General features: G+C 33.9%; 1 protein-coding gene and 1 non-coding gene across 2 annotated transcripts in view; one reads left to right on the forward strand and one right to left on the reverse strand.

Moving 5' to 3' along the window:
• LOC136036453 (myotubularin-related protein 2-like) overlaps window positions 1-22,386 on the reverse strand; it is a 72,405-nt gene that overhangs the window by 17,548 nt on the left and 32,471 nt on the right. The window contains exons 7-9 of the mRNA XM_065718692.1: window positions 12,529-12,659; window positions 8,338-8,513; window positions 1,817-1,924 (exon numbers count right to left, since the gene is read on the reverse strand). Of these exons, the coding sequence (XP_065574764.1) occupies window positions 1,817-1,924; window positions 8,338-8,513; window positions 12,529-12,659 (415 nt within the window). The remainder of the gene's footprint in view (window positions 1-1,816; window positions 1,925-8,337; window positions 8,514-12,528; window positions 12,660-22,386) is intronic.
• Trnai-uau (transfer RNA isoleucine (anticodon UAU)) lies at window positions 20,982-21,070 on the forward strand. Its single transcript is given in 2 exon segments — window positions 20,982-21,019; window positions 21,035-21,070. It is a non-coding gene; the product is annotated as a tRNA-Ile (tRNA).

A 22,386-nucleotide genomic window follows, 5' to 3' on the forward strand; every position in this document is an offset into this window, starting at 1 on the left:
CCCTCCACTCTAAGTGTTTTCCAAGTTTTAGGTTTCCTCCTCCCAAATCCCCCCCCCAAATGTCACCAGATCCGGTCGGGATTTAACACAAGAGCTCTAAGACACCATATCCTTCTAGATATCAAATTTTATTGAGATCAGATCACCCGTTCGTAAGTTAAAAATACCTCATTTTTTTTAATTTCCCCCCCCCCAACCACCCCAAAGAGAGCGGATCCGTTCCAGTTACGTCAATCATGTATCTAGGACTTGAGCTTATTTTTCCCACCAAGTTTCATCCCGATCCCTCCACTCTAAGTGTTTTCCAAGATTTTAGGTTTCCCCCTCCCATATCCCTCTCCCCAATGTCACCAGATCCGGTCAGGATTTAAAATAACAGCTCTGATACACGATATCCTTCCAAACATAATATTTCATTAAGATCTGATCAACAGTTCGTAAGTTAAAAATACTTCAATTTTTCTATTTTTTCCGAATTAACCGGCCCCCCACTCCCCCCCCAGATGGTCAAATTTGGGAAACGACTATTTCTAATTTAAGCTGGTCCCATCCCTGATACGCCTGCCGAATTTCATCGTCCTAGCTTACCTGGAAGTGCCTAAAGTAGCAAAACGGGACCGACAGAATTGGCGATTGCTATATGTCACTTGGTTAATACCAAGTGCCATAAAAAGTCATAAGAACTTTGGTACTTCACGGCTGGATTAGACTGGTCAAGCAAATGTGCTATAGGAACAGGCATCAACCATTGATTCCCCCCCCCAGTCCAAGGGGAAGAGAGACGGGGAACATTTGTATTCTCCAATTTAAGGATTGGAGCAGTGTAAAGGAGTACAGGGTGCAGGGATGGGGGACATGTATCAATCACTAATGGAAAAAGAGGGAGACTTATCTCATTGGCTAGTTCAGATAGAAATTTTGAACATGTAATTACAAATTACACGTCAAATTACATTTACAAAGGAAATTACACTTCATTGATTTAAACTGACTTTGTAATGTTTCATGTGCGTCATTTGTTTTTCTCCAATTACACGGTGATGTCCCTGCGGCCTTTACAAATACATCGTCTTTTATCCCTGACCATTCTACATATTATCTTCGTAATTAATATTATATATATTATATTATAATATAATAATTATATATTATAGTAATATACAGTTATTATATATTATAACAATATTATAGTAATAATTGTAATAATAATAGAATTCTATCCAGTCCATCAGTCAGATTTGATTGCCCCCCCCCTCCCTGGAGGCTTGTCAGCCTCCCTAAAATACTCCACATTTTTTAATGCCCACATGTGGTTGATGTATTTGGTTGGAAGTGTGGGTTCATTTAATAATTTAATAATAATTTAATAATATAATTTAATTTAATAATAATAATTTAATAATTTAATAATATGTGGGTTCATTTTTTATAATTTAATAATACAAGGCATTTGCACATGCTGGGTTTTCAGCAGTTTGTCACTGATAGATGGTGTTTGTTCTCTCCTTTTATTGTTTATTGTTTTGTTTTTTCTTTTCTTTCCCCATACTCCCGGCGGTAGAGCTTTGCAGGGAGGTATTTCATGTTGTATGTCTTTGTTTTGTTGAATATCAGTAAACTAAATTTTTTTTACGTCTTCTTTTGTTGGAGTAACAACATATGGTTATTTCCTCTCCAGAGATAAGGAATAATGTAGATGTCAGACGACAATGCGTTTAAAAATAAACCAATTGAATTAAAGCGCACTTTTCAACACGGCAACAGAATACAATCATCTCTCTTTTTCTCTTTGCTTACTATGTAAAGTACCACTTACCTGTGCAAACTTGTGTCCGAAACTCAACCACTCCTTTTCAATTAGTACTTCAAATCCTTTAAGCGTCCGATAGTAGGAGTCAAGCATAAGCATCGATAGGGAAGTTAACTGAAAATTATGTCGCAATTATAAACTTATTAATGAAATTTTCGGATGGGTAAATAAAACTAGTGCCACAAATAGTTTACGAAGTCACGGAGAGAACCATTTTTGAGGTTTGTCATTCGACACACCCCATCATACATGCTCTTAAGTATTCGGGGCAGATCAAGTTTCTGAACGTATCAGCTGCTGAACCGAAAATATAAAAAAAGGAACATGAACTCTTGAGTCAAACTGTTGATGTAAAAAAATTGTCAAAAATTTTAGCTACAGAATTTGTTAACTCACGAAGAGTAGTAGAAAATTTATTGTTTTCCTGAGCAAGATTAAAATTCATTTTTTGCATATAATTTGCATTTTGGGGCAGAAGTAATAAATTTTGAGTGGATAAGCTGCCAAATCGATTAACTCCACAAGATAGATTATCAGGGAAGACATTTTTCTTTCTTTAGTTGCTTCTATCTTGATCAATCTAAAACAAAGGAATGAAATAGAGATCAATTTATGGAAATTCCGTATTCAAGCTGTGTTTTATAAAAAACTTTTCATAAAGAATCTACAAGGTATTTTGGCTTACGGAAAGTAACAGGGTCACGAACTCATTCGTCAAAATATTGGTGGCTAAAAAAATTTGCACCACGGAAAATTTCCAACTCACAGAGAGCAGCAGATCATTTATCCGGTTGTTAAAATCCATTTTGTGACTAACTTTTTCTTTATTTAGGCAGTCAAATTTTTGAAAGGATCAGTTACCAAGTCCATCCATTTGACACGACTGAGCACAATTTATACCTGAAGAAGGATCCCCTCTCTATATTGAAATTTCGAAGTTCTCCCAGATTGAGAATGCTACATGTCAGAGGCTGGCACGTACGCAGGGGGGGGGGCTTCGGGCCCGGCCCCCCTCCGAAATTTTTCGAAATGTTTAATTTCCCCACGGTTTCTTGGGATTTCTGGCAAAAGTAGGACATTTTTAAGAATCTAGATACATGTATGAAGCTTTTTTTTGGGATTTTACAGCATGCAATTATCTGATCAAGTCACTGCCTAATTATTAACCCATTTTCTGTCTAACTTTTTACCCTCTTTGAAGTAATTAGCGATTGTACTGTTATTTTGTTTTGTAAAAAGAGTTTGCTTTCCACAGCAAAATAGAATTATCCTTGATATTATGGCGTTTTCAGGATAAAGTACAGCTTTTAATGGATCAATTTTGGAAACTATCATTTTACATTAAAATCGACGTTTTCGCAATAGAAGAACTATCCCCACAGCACCCATATTGCACTATTAATCCTAAAATTTCCCTTTCAGTGGGATATAATAGATTAATCACTGGTTCTAAATCGCTATGAACATAACCTGAGTCTAAAACGTACTTTTGAGGCCTCAGTCTCCTTCCCCCATCCGCTACACTACTACTGATTAAAGTTAATCTGTATTTTCCGATATACGTGCTTTTTGCATTTATTTAGTTACTATAAAAAAAACTGCTACTTTATATCTGCTGTTTCCACGGTTTTGGCCCCCCCCCGAAATAAATTCCTGCGTACGTACCTGGTTGGAGGTTAACACCCCCTTAAGGTAGCCCAAACCGTAGACCCACAGTCTCTACTCTCCATATGTCTGAGAAAACGACATTCAGAGACCTATATCGAAAGATTCATATTTAATTATGTATAGAGTTCACTGTGTATGTGTTCATATGTATGTGTTATTGGTTTTTTTTTTATATATATATATAAGATAGGCTAGGTGGATAATCATGCGTTTTTATGTTAAGATATTTATTTATAAGATATAAATCACAATAGGAATTTGCAGCACAAGTCTTTAGGACTTTCTTTTTACTGCAATAATTTATTAGTAGTGTCATTTTTATTTATGTTTACATTGAGGACAAGTTAAATCTGAATATACGATATTGAAAGCTCGAATTTCTCCCAGATTGAGAATGCTACATATCAAAGGTGAATATCCCCTTAAGGTAGTCCAAACCGTAAACCCAGTCTCTACTCCCCATAAGTTTGAGAAAACGACACTCGTAAACCTATATCGAAAGATTCATACCTAATTAGCAATTACACTGTACAGTAGCCATTTGACAACTAGTTGAAAATCAACAAGCTATATAAAAGTAAAAAAAGAGTCAAATTGACCCCATTTATTGGAGTGTAGTATCTAACCAGCGTTAACAGAGGTAGTTGAACTCAAATAGACCCACGAGTGATGCAAATTTTGATATTACAAATCAATTCACTTAAAACAAACATATATTAGCTAATATCGTCGTATCCAAAACGAAAGGGCGTATCTATATTTTCATATTAGTCAAAGGAAAATGAAAATAAGGTTATTGAACTTTGTCCAAGACAGTTTTATTTCAAAGGTTTAAATGAGTAAAAAACAGTAAAACATTATAACTTGGGCAACTATAGAAACTACTAATGTGGCACCAATTTAGCACTAAAACCTGTATTAATATTACATTAATATGTCATCTTATATTATATTATATTAAACAGTAAATTTATATATAAATTAATTTGTAAATTTATAAAGCAAACAACAATTGATACAATAGCATATAAATTGACAATTGCATGCAGAATGATAACAAAGACAGAGACAAAGACAAAGACAGTATTTCTATGATTATACTTTGAATATTTTGTCGCTAATAAGGAAAAATAAAAAAAGGAGGCGTTACCTGTCCATTATTCGGAATACACCTAGGAATTTTAATCTGCAAGATCTAACAAAACCGCTTTAACTTTTTATATTCGGAGACAATTAGCTTAAGCTAAGTGGGAAAACTATGTTACAGGTATATTTTAATTAAGTATTTAATATAAAGTGTTGGCATTTTGGTAAAGTTAGGTTACATTTTGCCTGCAGCCCCGCTATACTTTACCCCCAACCCCTTCCCCTAATGCAAAAATATATAGAAAAACTATATCCTAGCTATCTCCCAATGCGTCTCAGTTGTTTCAACCTGTGTACATCTAAATGGAGTCAACTTGGGTGTGTTCTGAATAATGAACAAGGGCCAAGAAGGCTTCTGGAGATTATTAACCAGTTCCATTATGGTTTATGGTTTACTGTATTATGTGGTTTATGGTTTACTGTAAGACAGAAAACAATAGCTGGTGAATTTATTTCAAAACTTTTCGTTTACAGGTAAATTGAAGCAAAGACTGAATCAGGATGACAAAAGGTATCCCCCCTCCCTTCCAGAGGTTGGATCAGGTCAGACGATGTTTAGAACAGCCGTGAAAAATGGAACATATTTTGTCTTGTATTATAAACCCCTTAAATATAAATCATATTGACATTTTGGAATGAAGCATCTGCAGAATCACACCTTAAAAATGAATGTAAGCGATAAAAAAAAAACTGATTTTGGCAAAAATTATGTTTTGAGGTGAATAAAACAGGCAAACATCCATTATGATGGTATAAAATATTCACTGTGACCGAAATATATCTAAAAGATGCATGGTGGGGTAAAAAAATAAATAAAAAAGAGCAAAAACGACAAAAACATTAACAAAACAAACGGATTAAACAATGACAAGGCGAAAAGCACCAATACACCGTTGATGAAAAAATAAACAGAAAACCATGGATGGCAAATTTAACTTAAATATATATATTTTTTTTTTTTGAAGAATAGATGAAGTGTATCTATTATCTACTAAAACAACAATACAATGCTTCAGATAGCAAATGTCGTTTCTGAGCTAGGTAATCTTGAGCCTGCAAGAGTTTATAATTCAGGTAAGAAAACAGACGGCAGTAGCTATTTACAATATCCAGGATATATTTATAAAGTTCCCAATATATATTTAAAGCCCTTTATTTGGTTTGGGACGGAGGTCAATGGTGCGACTCTGTAATCCCAGCCAGAATCTACCCAGATCTTAATGGGTACCTGGAGAAATCTGAGGGGAAACACGGGAAGAATTGGATGATTTTCCCCAAACCATGCATTGCACCCCCGACAGAAGGCACCGGATCAGGAGGTCGGCACCTGCGCAACACAGACCATTGACCAGCATGAGAAAAATTTTAAAATTTAAGCTTCAATATATGTTTAAACGGCATCTATATTCTCCCCAGATTTGAAACTATCCTGTGTATTTCTCTGCTCTAAATGGATTACTTACGTTGGAACAATTCAATTCAATCATTTATATTTAAACAAAAAACACATAATTACATGTACATAATCTGCCAGGAAAACACAAAAGTGCTTGACTAGGGCAGAAACTTAACTAAAGAATAATTAAACAATCAACAAACAGAAACAACGAATCAACTGGATTTATCAAAGAAGAGAAGAAAAAGGGGGTGACGAAGAGAAAGAAAAGAAAAAAAAGAAAAGGAAAAGACCGAAAAGAGGAGGACCGCACGATATTCAAATCTAAACAGTACTTCTGTAATGACCCTTCACTGCTCGCTTGAAGGTAATAAGGTTATTTGAGTTCCGGATTTCCAAGGGGATTAAATTCCAAATAGCTGGTGCAAAAAATCTAATTAAAAAAGAAGTTCTTTTTGTTGACGGTGTCTCGTGGACATCACATGAATTTCGCGTTTCACAAGTATGCAAATCATGATTTAAAGTGAATAAATTTTCAAATGATGATGGAAGGAGGTTGTTAAAATATTTAAAACAAAAAGTTGCAATCTGAAAATCCCTGGTCTTTGACACATCAAATATTTTAGTAAGTTTAAAATGGAGGTTAATGTTATCTGAATGCTAAAGAGGTGATAATATTTCAATGGCCTTATTTTGGATGATCTGGATTAACTTATAACATGAGATAAAGTTGCTTGCCCATATAGAGCATCCATATGACAAATGGGGATGAAAAATAGAATTATAAATCATTTTCAGGATTTTTTTTTTTTTAGGGAAACGGAATTTAAGACGGCGGATAACTCCAAGGGACCTTGGAAGTTTGTTACCAATCAATTTAGCTTGTTCATTCCACGAAATATTCTCATCAATAATAAATCCAAGATATCTACTAGTTTTTACTCTATTTATAATATTATTATTTACATTTAAATTGAGGTCTATTTGGACTGATCCGATTCTAGAAAATAAAATATAATTTGTTTTACCATAATTTAGCGTTAAATACTGTGAATCGGCCCACGATATAAATTCAGTCAGAGCAATTTCTATTTTTTTTAAATAAAGAAGGTAGATTTTCACATGCATCAATGAGAAAAAGCAGTGGTCCCATTATTGAACCTTGTGGCACTCCACACAGTAAAAGATGGCACTCTGATGTTGCATTTGCATTTTGTACAACTTGACCTCTATTAATAAGATACGAACGAAAACATTTAAAAGCCACATTACGTACACCAAATGATTCAAGAATTTGGAGTAATTTATCATGATCAACAGTGTCAAATGCATTTTTAATGTCTAAAAGTAAAGCTGCGGGTATTAGGCCTTTATCAAATGCATCATTCACCCAGTCAACCAATTTCAGAATTGCAAGGTCCGTAGAAAGTCCTTTACGAAAGCCAAATTGGGTATCACATAGAATATTCTGCTCCTGGAGGTAATCATACATTCTTTTATGGACTCACGGAACTTTTTCAGATTATTCCGATATTTGTCCTGAAGGTATATTTAATGTATATAGGATGTATACTCTAAAAAGTCTTCTGTGCATAGATATATATAGATGGCAATTGTTTTGTCATATATACGTTATATATAGATGACAATTGTTTTGTTCCCAGTCGCACTCAATGTATATTTAACCACTATCTATATTATCCCAACACTAGAAACTAAACTTTGCATTTCTTTGTTCTAAATAAATTGTTTCCATTGATCAAAGATCCACCGAATTTATTCATTTTTATTCAGGTAATTCAATTGCGGGTGAGAGGAGGGCAATTCCCCTCCCTCCAGACTTTGAAAACGACTTTTTTGGTAGTTTCATTGAAAACTGCCATTTTTTTGGCTATTTAATTGAAAAGAAATCGATAAAACACTAAAGTTGAACCCCTAGATTTTGAAAAAAAACATTTCATCCCTCCTATACATATTCGTGAATTGACGTTTCTCCCTGAATTTTGAAAAATAGCCGATTTTGGATTTTCATTAAAAAATACCTTTTTTTGGTATTTTGATTGAAAAAGTCCATCAAACAACGAAGCTGACCCCCCTAGTATTAAAAAAAAACATTTTCCCCCTACATTTTCGTGAATTGACGTTTCTCCCTGAATTTTGAAAAATAGCCTATTTTGGAATTTTCACTGAAAAATACCTTTTTTTGGTATTTTGATTGAAAAAAGTCCATCAAACAACGAAGTTGACCCCCCTAGTATTTTAAAAAAGCATTCCCCCCCCTGCAAATCGAAGCCTCTGTTTCGAATTAACTTCTTACCTGCGCCGTTCTGTCCCAGCCATCGGAGCAATGAATCATTACAGATGTTCTATTATTTTCAACCTTATCAACCACACGGACAGCCCCAGCCAAAACACATTTGATATGTTCAAGCCAGTGAGTTGATTCTAAATTTGACAGCCATCGAGCGTCATCAATTAAGGGAAAACAGATTTCTAAAATATAAGAAAAGAATTATTTAACTTGCATACATCTGCCACCTACTATTTTGCAACTCAAGCAAAACATGATAACCAATTGGATCCCAATTGCCCTTGAAAATTCTTGTTTTTAGCCATGAAAATCAGAATACATCATAAAAACATCATCATTATAAGCATCAATAAACAAATGATCCTCCAAAACCTCACATTAATAGAAGCACAAAATGGTTTAGATTTCCTGCGGAATGAAAAATACATGGTTGGCAAAGTACGGACACTCTGCCATAGGTAAATAAATCTGCCAAGAAATCCCCCAAGGTCATGTCTGTAATCTCCTGAAAGCAAAGAGGAACAGAGAGATTGCTATATATACTTCTAGCCATTAATTCCATTGGTTTATTTTTATGAAATATTTTCTCAATTCCATCACCTTTTTACCTTTTCCTTATTTTCAACACAAAAATCAAACAACGCCACATTTTCTACCCTGTTTACTCATAGAAATTGGACTTACCACGTTGTTGGTAAGTCCGATTTTGAGCCAGTTAAAAGAACGGAAGACAACCATTCTATATTAGGGGCTCCTCAGAAAGGAATATTTTAATAAAATAAAAGTAGCGTCATTAGATTCCATATTTTACAATCTTTTCGAATACCATATTGGCGTTTTTGCAATTGCAACTCTTTGGTTTGTGTACCCTTGTGCACCAGAACTAAAAATTAACAAAAACCGAAAATATTACTTTATAATATGGTGGAATATCCTATTTTGCTTATTTTCATGTTTTGTTTTATCCATCGACAATAGAATTTTTATTTCAAATCAAAATAATTACAGTGTATTATTAGGGCTATGTACAGGGCAATCAGGGAATGGGGGGATGCATTGTCAGAAAAGCCACCAAGATATTTGGGAAAAACAGAAAATAACGAATCTAATGGTGCTACACTGGGGTGCAATTTTTCGTTGGGGTGTAGGGGTGCAATGTAAAAAACGCTAATACGATATTAAATGGACGCTAATGATTTTAGCCTACTTTGATTTCAATAAGAAGTTTACTTCTAAAGATCCCCTAGTCTCGAAAGACACCAAAACAAAATGTGTTAATAAAATATTAAGCAAGCAAAAGAATAGAAATAATTTTAGTCAAAAAATTCGTATGAGTAGACTGTCTGCTTCTCCGTGATCCATAATAATGTGTATCCCGTCTCAAATACAAAGTTTGAATAGTATTTTGATACTTTTACATGTTCTTAGAAAAAAGAAAACAAATACTCCAAGCATGTCTGTGCTTTCAACCTCAATGGTACCCTAATAATTGGCTATAGATAGAAGGGATTAGGACGTCATTTTCAAATATTGCTTGTAAATAATGCTGGAGGGCTGAGAATAAACACTATTTTACAAATGTGTCCGTTAATGACTGTTGAAAACCCGAAATAAATTTTCTAGTTTTCTGGACTGAAAAATTTATGTTTTGGGGCATGTAGTGATTGAAATTACCAGAGTCAAGACAACATTGATTTTCTATTTTAAAGTGTCAAGGACAGTGAAACTGATATTGGCTTGTTTGAATCGGTAAAACATACAAAACCATATATATCTTAATTTTTCGGGAATTCAATTTTCAATGAAATAGCCCCATATGCAGTAATATAGTTTTTACCAATAGTGGGGGTCAAAGTTAAAAAGAAAAATTCAGGGGGGGGGGGATCAGCAAAAAAATGGAAACAAATGGCATCGAATAGCTTTAGATGGTGTGACTGTTCTTTTAAAATTCTATATCGAATTAGTCCTTTTTCAAAAGGGCAATTTTTTTCTTTTTTTCCTTGGCATGTAGCTGGGCACTGCAACATCTTAGAATGATGTTTAAGGGCTCTTTTAAAAGTAAATTCCTACATCTATGACAATCAATTTTCGTATGCAAGATGATGAATGACGTCATAACCTTAACTAATACCTATCACTGCAATATATGTGAAAGCTATGACGTCATAATCCGTTAGTATATGTTTTGCGAAACTACCCTCAGTTCAAAGTGTTTAAGATATTGATGTAAAATGCAAAAATATCTAAAGTGTTTTGATTAAAATTTGTATTTTAATTAAACGAGAAAAATACCTGAAGAGTTTTAAATAAGTTTGATATAAATAAGTTAACTAAATTTTAATTTTCAAATATCTCTTGAATGCTTGAACTATGTTTGAAGAAAAATTAAACCTTTAGAGAATACATTGAACGTTCCTTGCGACACGAGTGCTTGAACCTGACAACCATCGATCGAGGTGTGAGGCTCGTACCACTACGTCATCACAAGGTATTATGTATAGTAATTCTTCTATAACTTTATTCACTTACTGTAAACAGTAGAATTTGAATGGCTGATCTACAACTTCTTTGCAGTGGAGCTTGTAGGAGATGTGATGATTTATTAAGATAGCTATTAGGTTTTTCTTTTCAAAATTTGAATTTTGAACCAACTGCTGACGAAAAACAAGCGCAAATATAGTACTAATACACAAACTGAGATTTTCTAGACATCTGATATCGAGAATTTTGTGAGTTAGACATAAAACCTTTCTATATAGCTTAAGGGATTAGGGTGGATGCCGAGAAGGGCGGCGCCGTGGTAATGTTTCTTTGTTTTACACTTGGAATCATCTTAGACTAATTTCTGTTCGTTTGGGCGATTATTCTTCTTTAATTTATTTTCTGTTGTTTTTTAACTAACATAACTCCCATGTATTAAGAGTAGTGATGTTTTTTTTCCTTTTTTCTTTTTCTTTAGTTTTTTACATTTTTTTTTTTTTTAGTTTGAGTTGCAACTGTTGATCGCTTAAACAAAAACCACAGTAAATTTTTTAGAGAACAGAAGTAAAGAAGTACAGTAGATTAACAGAGGTACAAACAAACAAATGTTAACAGACAAACAAACAAACAATAGGCCTATATTTTTACATAGATAATATACAGATAGATTGGTACAAATTAATATTAGCAACACTGTTGCGGCAGTCATCGTGCCGCAACACTGTTGCGGCAGTCAACAGTGGTGGGAGCAATCATGGTAGGAGTAATTATCATCAGGATAGTCGTTTCCAGGGTAATCATTGAAGAGTTTAGGTAGTCATGGCAGGAGTTTTAATAGTATAGACAGTCAGGGTAAAAGAAGTCGTGTAGTAAGGGTGGTAGTGGCAAGGAACAGTAGCGTCAGTAGTCATAGAAAGAGCAAGAGCAGTAGTGATGGTAGAAGTAGTAAAGCTGGATAATTTCTTCAAGTTTAAATTTGATTTAAGTAGACTGAAAACTCTTTGTCCAAGCCTTAGGCCTTGTCCAGGGAAACTTCATGAATTTGTAACTTAGTCATTTCTATCAATTTCTTAAATGATCCGGTAAAACGCATATAATTTAAGTAAACGAAAACACTATAGCAATTAAAACTTTTTATTAAGATAATGAACGCTCCAATTATTATTTTATTTATTATCATTTACTATTGATAGGTTTGCAATTTATTGAGTATGTTGATTCATTAATTCCTCCATGAACCTACACATTTAAAACGGTAGCTTATTTCTTTTCTATTGCACATACTAGTCCTCCGTCCAGGTTATTTAGATGTAACAAAACACTGAATTACTAAATCTCCACAATTAAAGTTCACCATCTTGATTAAAAGTTTTAAACATTACTACACTTTTACTTTTATTATAAATGAATAGAGAGTTGCAAAATCTTCTATATAAAAAACATTGCATACCTTTTAATTTTCGTAGGGATTCTCTCATTACGTTTTTATATGACTTTATTTCGGAAAGTCAGTTTCCGAAAACTTCTTCTCAACAGATGTCAGCAGACTTTCGAAAAGGAGAAAAAGGACGAAGCAGAAATTGTATGTAAACAGAAAGCCTTACAAGAAGCCGATACAGAAGAAAAAAGAAAGAATTACAAATGGAATTGAACGAGAGGATAGCAAAAACAAAACGCATTATGTTAGGAAATATCAGGTAAATAAACATTGTATACCTTTTAGTTTCCGTAGGGATTCTCTCATTACGTGTATGTTGTGAATATCAAGAAACACCAATTCCGCATTTGGGTAGCAGTCATCCGTTTCGTACCCCCCACCTCTTGCTTTATTGGCAACAGCGTTCACACTAAAATCAAAAATGGAATCGACAAGATAAATAACTTAATAAAAATCGATTAAGTTTAACTAAAATCGGTTAAATTAAACTTTCTTTTACCTGGAAAAAAGCGGACTGCACATACATAAAACATGTAATTTAGAAAAATAAATTTTTTCGAAGCCTTCTACGAGGTAAGAGCGCAGCTTTTCTATTCTTTGTTTTGTATTGCCAGTAGCGTAGATATGGGTACCTGGAGTTATCTGGGGAAGGTAAACAGGAAGGGTGTGCGAAAGCACAGGATGGTTGGCCCCCAGCCCCCATTGCACTTCCTGGTTGAATGGCCAAAAAACGGAGATCAGCAACTCCGGTAGGGACTGTAAAGTTCAATGCCGTATTCTTTACCTTTGTCTTTTTATGGAATGTTTTAATTTTGATGTCGGTTTCAAAAAACGGTTTCAAAACCGTTTCTATTTGTGATTGTGGTTTAGTTTTTCATTTAATATTCTTGGTTTGGGAGTAACTAACCTATTTTGTCGTTTTTTATATTTTATAATTTTGAACAAACCGTTCCAACAGAATAATAACTTCGCGCAAATACATAAAGTTGTTCAAAAATTGAAACTAAAGATTCACATTCGACCGTGGCTGAAAGTATACAGCATTGAATACAATAAACTGATAATCCAGGCCGTATCTGGGTGGGGAGTATATATGGCATCAATATAAGATTCGTTTTATAATAAATCTTATAATCTGTGAGAAACTTTGGGGATAAGGGGAAACTTGGAGTTTGATTAAATTAAATAAAAAGAAAAGTTTTCTTTTATAAAAGTAAAGAGCGAAGCTATTGAACAGAGCAAACAAAACTAACAGAAATTAGGTACCTACGAATTGTATCAACCACACAGTTGTTCTTGATCTGTTGTAAAACCGGTTTCTCTGTGTGCACTCGGAGATATTAGCTTAGCCTGAGTGAGGTAAACTACTTTGGGAGACATATTTTAATCAAATATTTAATACATAGTTGGTTAGGTCAGGTTTTTAATATAATTAAATGAAAAAAAATAGTTTTTTTTAACTGAAAGTAAGGAGCGACATTAAAACTTAAAACGAACAGAAATTACTCCCTATATGAAATGGGTTGTCCCCTCCACAATCCCTCGCTCTTTACGCTAAAGTTTTAATTGTTTTAAAAAGTAGAATTGTGGCAAAGAGTCAAACTTTAGCGTAAAGAGCGAGGGATTGCGGAGGGGACGACCCATTTCATATAGGGAGTAATTTCTGTTCGTTTTAAGTTTTAATGTCGCTCCTTACTTTCAGTTAAAAAAACTAGTTTTTTTTTATTTAATTTCTGAACGTTTTTGAATTAATGCATGTTTGATTTTGGCTCTCCGCACATAAATTATTAAAATGAAATTTGCATATTAATCCTTTTTTTTTGGCTAAATGGCTTTCTCTTAGTTTTGATCAGACGATTTTGAGAAATATGGGGTGGGGAAAGAGGCCTAGTTGCCCTCCAACCCCAACACCTAGTTGGTGGGGCGCTTCGCGCTCCCCCAAGCCCCCCCCCCCGCGCGCGTAAGTCGTTACGCGCCATATTAGTTACGCGCCATTGTAGTTGTGTCCCTGTGTCCCACCTGTGAATAGAGATAGATATATATTTATGTTTTTAACTACGTTAAACATGCGAATATACAACATTCTTCGCTGTCCCATTGTCTATGCATATAAATAGATTGTCAGGTTTAATGACTCTTGAACATGCAACATATAATTGTCCATGGGAAAAACAATCCGTATTCAGATCTATACCTCATTATTCTAATGATGTGTCCCTGTGTCCCGGTCGTCATTTGTGTCCCGGTGTCCCAGTTTGTAATTTCTCTTTGGGTGTCCCGGTCGTCATTTATATTCCCTGTGTCCCGGCGTCCCGGTCGTCATTTGTTTCCCGGTGTCCCGGTCTGTAATTTCTATTCGAACAATCCCTGTGTCCCGGTCGTCATTTATATTCCCTGTGTCCCGGTCGTCATTTGTGTCCCGGTGTCCCAGTATGTAATTTCATCAGTTGACAAACATGACGTCAGTCGACAAACAACTTCATGACGCATACAGCTCAATCCTTAAAATGACGTCAGTCGACAAACATGACGTCAGTCGACACACAAACAAGACGTCACTCGACACACACACACACACAGACAACTTATTTTATATATATACTAGCTGTTGGGGTGGCGCTTCGCGCCACCCCAACACCTAGTTGGTGGGGGCGCTTCGCGCCCCCCCAAGCCCCCCCCGCGCGCGTAAGTCGTTACGCGCCATATTAGTTACGCGCCATTGTAGTTGTGTCCCTATGTCCCACCTGTGAATATAGATATATATATATATATATATATATATATATATATATATATATATATATATATATATATATATATACATATATATATATATATATATATATATATATATATATGTTTTTAACTACGTAAAACTTGCGAATATACAACATTCTTTGCTGTCCCATTGTCTGTGCATATAAATAGATTGTCAGGTTTACCGACTCTTGAACATGCAACATATAATGGTCCATGGGAAAACAATCCGTATTCAGATCTATACCTCATGATTCTAATGATTGCCCTTGAGCTTTGTTGATGGTGATTGCTAATCGACCATTCCCTGAGTCGCCATCGTCATTTATATATCCCCCTGTGCACCCCGGCGTCCCCTTTGTAGTTATGTCCCTGTGTCCCGGTCGTCATTTATATTCCCTGTGTCCCGGTCGTCATTTGTGTCCCGGTGTTCCAGTCTGTGATTTCTCTTTGAGTGTCCCGGGCGTCATTTATATTCCTTGTGTCCCGGTGTCCCGGTCGTCATTTATATCCCCCTGTGCCCCCCGGCGTCCCCATTGTAGTTGTGTCCCTGTGTCCCGGTCGTCATTTATATTCCCTGTGTCCCGGTCGTCATTTGTATCCCGGTGTCCCGGTCTGTATATACATTCGTTTTTTAGTTTTGTTTTTCTCCTTTATTTTTTTCCTTTTTTCTTTTTTTTCTTTTTTAGTTTATTTAGATTTTTAGATTTTTTTTTTTTATTTATTAATATTTTTTTAGTTTTCTTTTTCTCTTATTTTTCAGTTTTTTCCTTTTTTTAGTTTTTTCTTTTTTAGTTTTTATTTTTTTTTGTTTTTTTACCTTTTTTAAGTTTTTTTAGTTTTTTAGCTTTTTTAGTTTTTTTTATTAGTTTTTAGTTTTTTTTAGTTTTTGCCTTTTTTTAGTTTTTTCAGTTTTTTTTTAGTTTTTAGTTTTTTACCTTTTTTTTAGTTTTTTTTTAGTTTTTTAGCTTTTTTAGTTTTTTTTCTTTTTAGTTTTTTTTTGTAGTTTTTACCTTTTTTAGTTTGTTTTCTTCTTTTGTATTAGTGTGAAATAATTCAGACGTCATATGCGGACAAACACGACGTCACTCGACAGACAGACAGACAGACATAACCCACAAACAACTTATTTTTATATATATTTATTCATATTTTTTTAGTTTTCTTTTTCTCTTTTATTTTTCAGTTTTTTCCTTTTTTTTAGTTTTTTTCTTTTTTAGTTTTTAGTTTTTTTAGTTTTTTACCTTTTTTTAGTTTTTTTTAGTTTTTTTAGTTTTTTAGCTTTTTTAGTTTTTTTACTAGTTTTTATTTTTTTTGTAGTTTTTGCCTTTTTTTATTTTTTTCAGTTTTTTTTTAGTTATTAGATTTTTACCTTTTTTTAGTTTTTTTTAGTTTTTTAGCTTTTTTAGTTTTTTTTTCTTTTTAGTTTTTTTGTAGTTTTTACCTTTTTTAGTTTTTTTCTTCTTTTGTATTAGTGTGAAATAATTCAGACGTCATATGCGGACAAACATGACGTCACCTGATCCACAGATCCACACACAGACAACTTATTTTTATATATATAGATATACTAGCTGTTGGGGTGGCGCTTCGCGCCACCCCAACACCTAGTTGGTGGGGGCGCTTCGCGCCCCCCCCAAGCCCCCCCGCGCGCGTAAGTCGTTACGCGCCATAATAGTTACGCGCCATTGTAGTTGTGTCCCTATGTCCCACCTGTGAATATAGATATATATATATATATATGGTTTTAACTACGTAAAACTTGCGAATATACAACATTCTTTGCTGTCCCATTGTCTTTGCATATAAATAGATTGTCAGGTTATCCCCCTGTTTCCCCCGGTGTCCCCGTTGTAGTTGTGTCCCTGTGTCCCGGTCGTCATTTATATTCCCTGTGTCCCGGGTCCCGGTCATCATTTGTATCCCGGTGTCCCGGTCTGTATATACATTCGTTTTTTAGTTTTGTTTTTCTCCTTTATTTTTTTCCTTTTTTTTTCTTTTTTAGCTTATTTAGATTTTTAGATTTTTTAGTTTTTTTTATTAGTTTTTAGTTTTTATTTCTTTTTAGTTTTTTTGTCCCGGTCGTCATTTATATCCCCCTGTTTCCCCCGGTGTCCCCGTTGTAGTTGTGTCCCTGTGTCCCGGTCGTTATTTATATTCCCTGTGTCCCGGTCGTCATTTGTATCCCGGTGTACCGGTCTGTATATACATTCGTTTTTTAGTTTTGTTTTTCTCCTTTATTTTTTTCCTTTTTTTTTCTTTTTTAGTTTATTTAGATTTTTAGATTTTTTAGTTTTTTTATTAGTTTTTAGTTTTTTTTTCTTTTTAGTTTTTTTGTAGTTTTTACCTTCTTTTTAGTTTTGTTAATTTTTTTTTTTACTTGTGTCCTGGTCGTCATTTATACTCCCTGTGTCCCGGTGCTTTGTTGATTGCTAATCGAACATTCCTTTTGTCCTGGTCGCTTTCTCTTTGAGTGTCGTCATTTATTTTTTTCTTTTTTAGTTCTTTTAGTTTTTACCTTTTTTAGTTTTTTTTTAGTTTTTAGTTTTTTTAGTTTTTTACCTTTTTTTAGTTTTTTTAGTTTTTTAGCTTTTTTATTTTTTTTATTAGTTTTTAGTTTTTTTGTAGTTTTTGCCTTTTTTTTTAGTTTTTTGTCCTGGTCGCTTTCTCTTTGAGTGTCGTCATTTATTAGTTTTTTCCTTTTTTTTTTTAGTTTTTTATTGGTTTTTACCTTTATTTTAGCTTATTTTTCAGTTTTTTCCTTTTTTTTAGTTTTTTTTTATTTTTTATTTTTTTAGTTTTTTACCTTTTTTTAGTTTTTTTAGTTTTTTTAGTTTTTTAGCTTTTTTACTTTTTTTATTAGTTTTTAGTTTTTTTTTGTAGTTTTTGCCTTTTTTTAGTTTTTTCAGTTTTTTTTTTAGTTTTTTATTGGTTTTTACCTTTATAGTTTTTTTAGTTTTTTAGCTTTTTTATTTTTTTTATTAGTTTTTAGTTTTTTTTGTAGTTTTTGCCTTTTTTTAGTTTTTTCAGTTTTGACGTCACCTAATCCAGTTTTTTCAGGTGACGTCACCTGACACATCCATCCACACATCCATCCACACATCCACAGACAGACAACTTATTTTTATATATATAGAAGATATATCTATATAGATATGAGGGGGTTTGTCCTCCCCTCTTTAATACCTTGCTCTTCACACTAAATCTTAAGTTTTGTCCCAAATCTTGAAGAATGACCCCTGAATCAGAAAGGCCGTAGAATAAATAGTTGAAATTACTAAAAATACTTTAGCATAAAGAGCGAATCGCTCTTGTGCTGAAGTATTTTTAGAACCCCTCATAGGCGTAATAATCTCTGTTCGTTTTAAGTTTTAAAACTACTCCTTACTTTCAATTGAAAAAAGTTTTTCATGTTTATATTTTCATTATTTTTTTTTAAATAGTAATGCTAGAAAATCCTGCGCCCTTTTCATTGAATTTCTCTTCCCCCATGAAATATTCCTCCAAGGAAAGATCCTTCCACATAGCCCCCTCCCCTCAACCCCACACCCAAACCAACAAAATCCCCCTGAAAACGTCGGTACACTTCCCAATAACCATTACTGTATGTAAACATTGGTCAAAGTTTGTAACTTGCAGCCCCTCCCCCAGGGACTGTGAGGGAGTAAGTCATCCCCAAAGACATAGTTATTATGGTTTTCGACTATGCGGAACAAAATGACTATCTCAAAATTTTGATCTGTTGACTTTGGAAAAAAATGAGCGTGGGACGGGGCCTAGGTGCCCTCCAATTTTTTGGTCACTTAAAAAGGGCACTAGAACTTTTCATTTCCGTTAGAATGAGCCCTCTTGCAACACTCTAGGACAACTTGGTCGATACGATGACCCCTGAAAAAAACAAACAAATAAACACGCACCCGTGATCTGTCTTCTGGACCCTAAAATTTTTTCTATAAGGTTCTCTGATACGCTGAATGCGATGGTGTGATTTTCGTTAAAATCCTATGAATTTTATGGGGAGTTTCCCCCTATTTTCCAAAATGAGGCAAATTTCCTCAGGCTCGTAACTTTTGATGACAAAGATTAAATTTGATGAAACTTATATATTTAAAATCAGCATAAAAATCCGATTCTTTTGATATATCTTTTAGCATCGAAGTTCCGTTCTTAGAGTTTCGTTTACTATTGAGCCGGGTCGCTCCTTACTACAGTTCGTTACCACGAACTGTTTGATGCGTTCTGGCCGGCCTGCTTTCCACAACCCCCTGTCGTAGTTTCCATAATTCTGTTACTATAGTATTATATTTTCATCAAATTTTGGTGTATGTCATTAGAATTAACCTAAATTCTCTTATTGGGCCTGATGGCAATAGTACGCAAGTACCAGAAATTATAATGTACAATGAACTAGAAGTTAAAAGAATCAGATATTAGACTTAATAAAAAATGAAACCAATCATGAACTTACAATGTGCCAAAATAAAACTGGTATTCAACTCAAACCCGAACCAAACAGAAATTACTAGATATATGAACTGGGAGATCGTCCCCCCTTGGACCCCAATTACATTTAAAAAAACAAATATTGAAAGATAGGTATTAAATATAAAAGAAAAAGCCATTAGACTCAATAAAAAAACAAACCAATAGTGAACTTATAATTACAAAACGCCAAATACTCAACCCTTGAATAGAACAGCCTTCAAATGACAAAAGTATGTTTCAACAGAATAAATAATTAATTTAGCGACTTATAATAATTAATTATAATAATAATAATTAATAATATATTATGTATATAATATATAAATAACTTCGAAGACCACACTGCCTTTCCATGACGAAAGTGAAACAGTTCAAAATAGGGATGAAACCTTTTTATTGACAATGAATAGATATAAAATTATTTAACTGGATATTTCGAACACATGTACAGTGTTCATCATCAGCAGTAAGTCCGGTAAGGAGAATTTCCTGAGTTTTTATCGGACAAATGAATTTGCCGTAGGATACATTTTATGAAACAAGTTCGCGGTTCTAATCCAAAGGCGTCTATACTGTTCTTGTTATTGTTTAAAATTTTATAATTGTGAAATAGCCCTTCCAAAAAATAAAAACTTCGTGTCCATGCATAAAGTTGTTCAAAAATGGAAATTAAAGATGATAAAACCACCTTGGGCTAATTGGTACAAATTGGAGGGGGGATGGCGAATGGGGAGGGAAATAGCAAAGGATTAAATAACACATTTTTTGGTATTCTAGATTTTTTCATTATGCCTATACCCCGATTTACTCCTGGATGACGTTGCTTCAATTTACACATTTTAAGTTTAAGCAAAAGAATGGCGCTTGGCAAAATATACGGGGAATATATGGATTGGGCTATACATTTGCATATTGGGGGGGATTGGGGGTAAATTAAAGTAAATCGCTTTTTCGAATGGTATAAGTAATCCTAAAATACTTTCTTGTATCATTCCTAAATTTGTTTCAGTCTATTTTACCCCAAACCAAGGCCGTATCCAGGGGGAGATAGAAGGCTTCCCCACCGAAATGTTTATCCGGCTCGTAAAAACTAACAAAAATGAATATAAACAAATTTTTGATGCGCTTTTGAAAGTTTTTTCAGAAGGAAAATCCTTTTGTACCCCCTCCCCCACCGAAAAATATCCTGGATACGGCCCTGTCCCAAAACCAGCGTAATGCACAATTATATAGCCCAAATTATATTATTTCCCATGCATTTCACCACACGTCAACCTTTTGTTTCAACTTAATACCCGTAAACGACTAAACAGGTCAACATTTAAATAGTGGTGTAGGCATAACGAAAAAGATCCGGTATTTAAAAAAAGAAAAAAAAAAGTGGTAGTTTCCCTAGTACATTTTGAAAAACGTATTCCTTAGACGCTAATGTCTCCTTTAAATTAAACATTCGAACATCAATTGGCAGTTGTTTTCTTTCTACATACAAGCTCCAGTGGCGCAATTGGTTAGCGCACGGTACTTATATGACAGTACAAAGTAATGCCGGGGTTGTGAGTTCGAGCCTCACCTGGAGCAATTCTTTTTAGGAAATCAAAATGGATAATACAAATATAATCTGTTTTTCTTTACTGTAGTTCTACATAAAAAGCTTTAACTTGTATATGAGTAGATACAGCTATAAAAATTAATCTATAGTAAAATAAAAGTCACAGAAAAAACTGTAAATAGTAAAATTATTTGGTTTTCTGATTGTTTCAAACTCACAAACTTTTAATATAATTATCTAGCTTCTGAAAATAGAAAGACAAAGAAAACAGAAAGAAAAAACTTGGCAAAATTATTAATTACTGTTTCTGTAACACAAATTTTAACTTGTAATTCTTAATTTCGATATATTTATTTTGTTTTAAATAGTAAATAATTCGCAGGATTTTAGGAAGGGGAGGTGTATCCGCAGGTATTTTTAGAAGAGGATTGTGTATTCGTCATGAACAATTCGAAAGTATTTTTTGCAAAAAAAAACAACTTTTAAGCCATTTATGCTTGATACCAATGTTTTCCATTTCATAATAGTAATTACTTCGCAGGCGGCTTTTTACGAGGGTGCGGTGTATTCGTCAGGCAAAAACTGTAAATTCCAGTCAAAAATTCTCTTGGCCCCCAAAAAATGTTTTTAATTTCATTTTAGCATTATAAAAAAAAAATACAAAAAAACAATACAAAAATTATCCTTTTATCACTGATTTTTTTTTTTTTTTTTTTTTTTTTTTTTTTTTTTGAACGAAGGCTTTTACGTTTTGCCATAACGGGTCAGTCTTTTGCAGTGGGTGTAATAAGTGTTCGTCAATGGAAATACCTTGGCCAAGTAATACGCAAGAGCAATCCCCGACTATCGAATGCAGCGCGCCATCGGGAACACGCCAAGGAGGCAGACCCAGAAACGCCGAACGTACCAGATCGATCTACGAAACCTAAACACTTCAATCTAGCCTCAGTGGGTGGATACACGGGCAGCAGCAAATTTACAAGAAGATTGACGCCCTGTGTACCTCTGGAGGCACGGGCAGATGTAAAGTAAGCTATGTTCTTAATTATTATTATGGGTTTGTGTTATAGCTTCTTTTTCAAGTCTTTCTTGGAGAAGGACAATTTAAGAATAGACAATTTTGCAATAAACCATAAATATAATAAGTCTGACGATTGCCAAATATATAAAAAAGGAAAGATAAACGTTACACACCAGAGAAATCAGGAAATCCTAAAATAAGAGGTTGGAAGATAATGTCATTTCTGGTTTTAAAAAATAATTTTAGCATGTTTATAAAAAATTTTGAAAGTTATAGTTATGTCTTTAACTATTATATATTGTATCTGTATTTTCTTTGTTTTCA

This window comes from Artemia franciscana, chromosome 15 (genome assembly GCF_032884065.1).
Source record: "Artemia franciscana chromosome 15, ASM3288406v1, whole genome shotgun sequence".
Lineage (NCBI taxonomy): Eukaryota > Metazoa > Arthropoda > Branchiopoda > Anostraca > Artemiidae > Artemia > Artemia franciscana.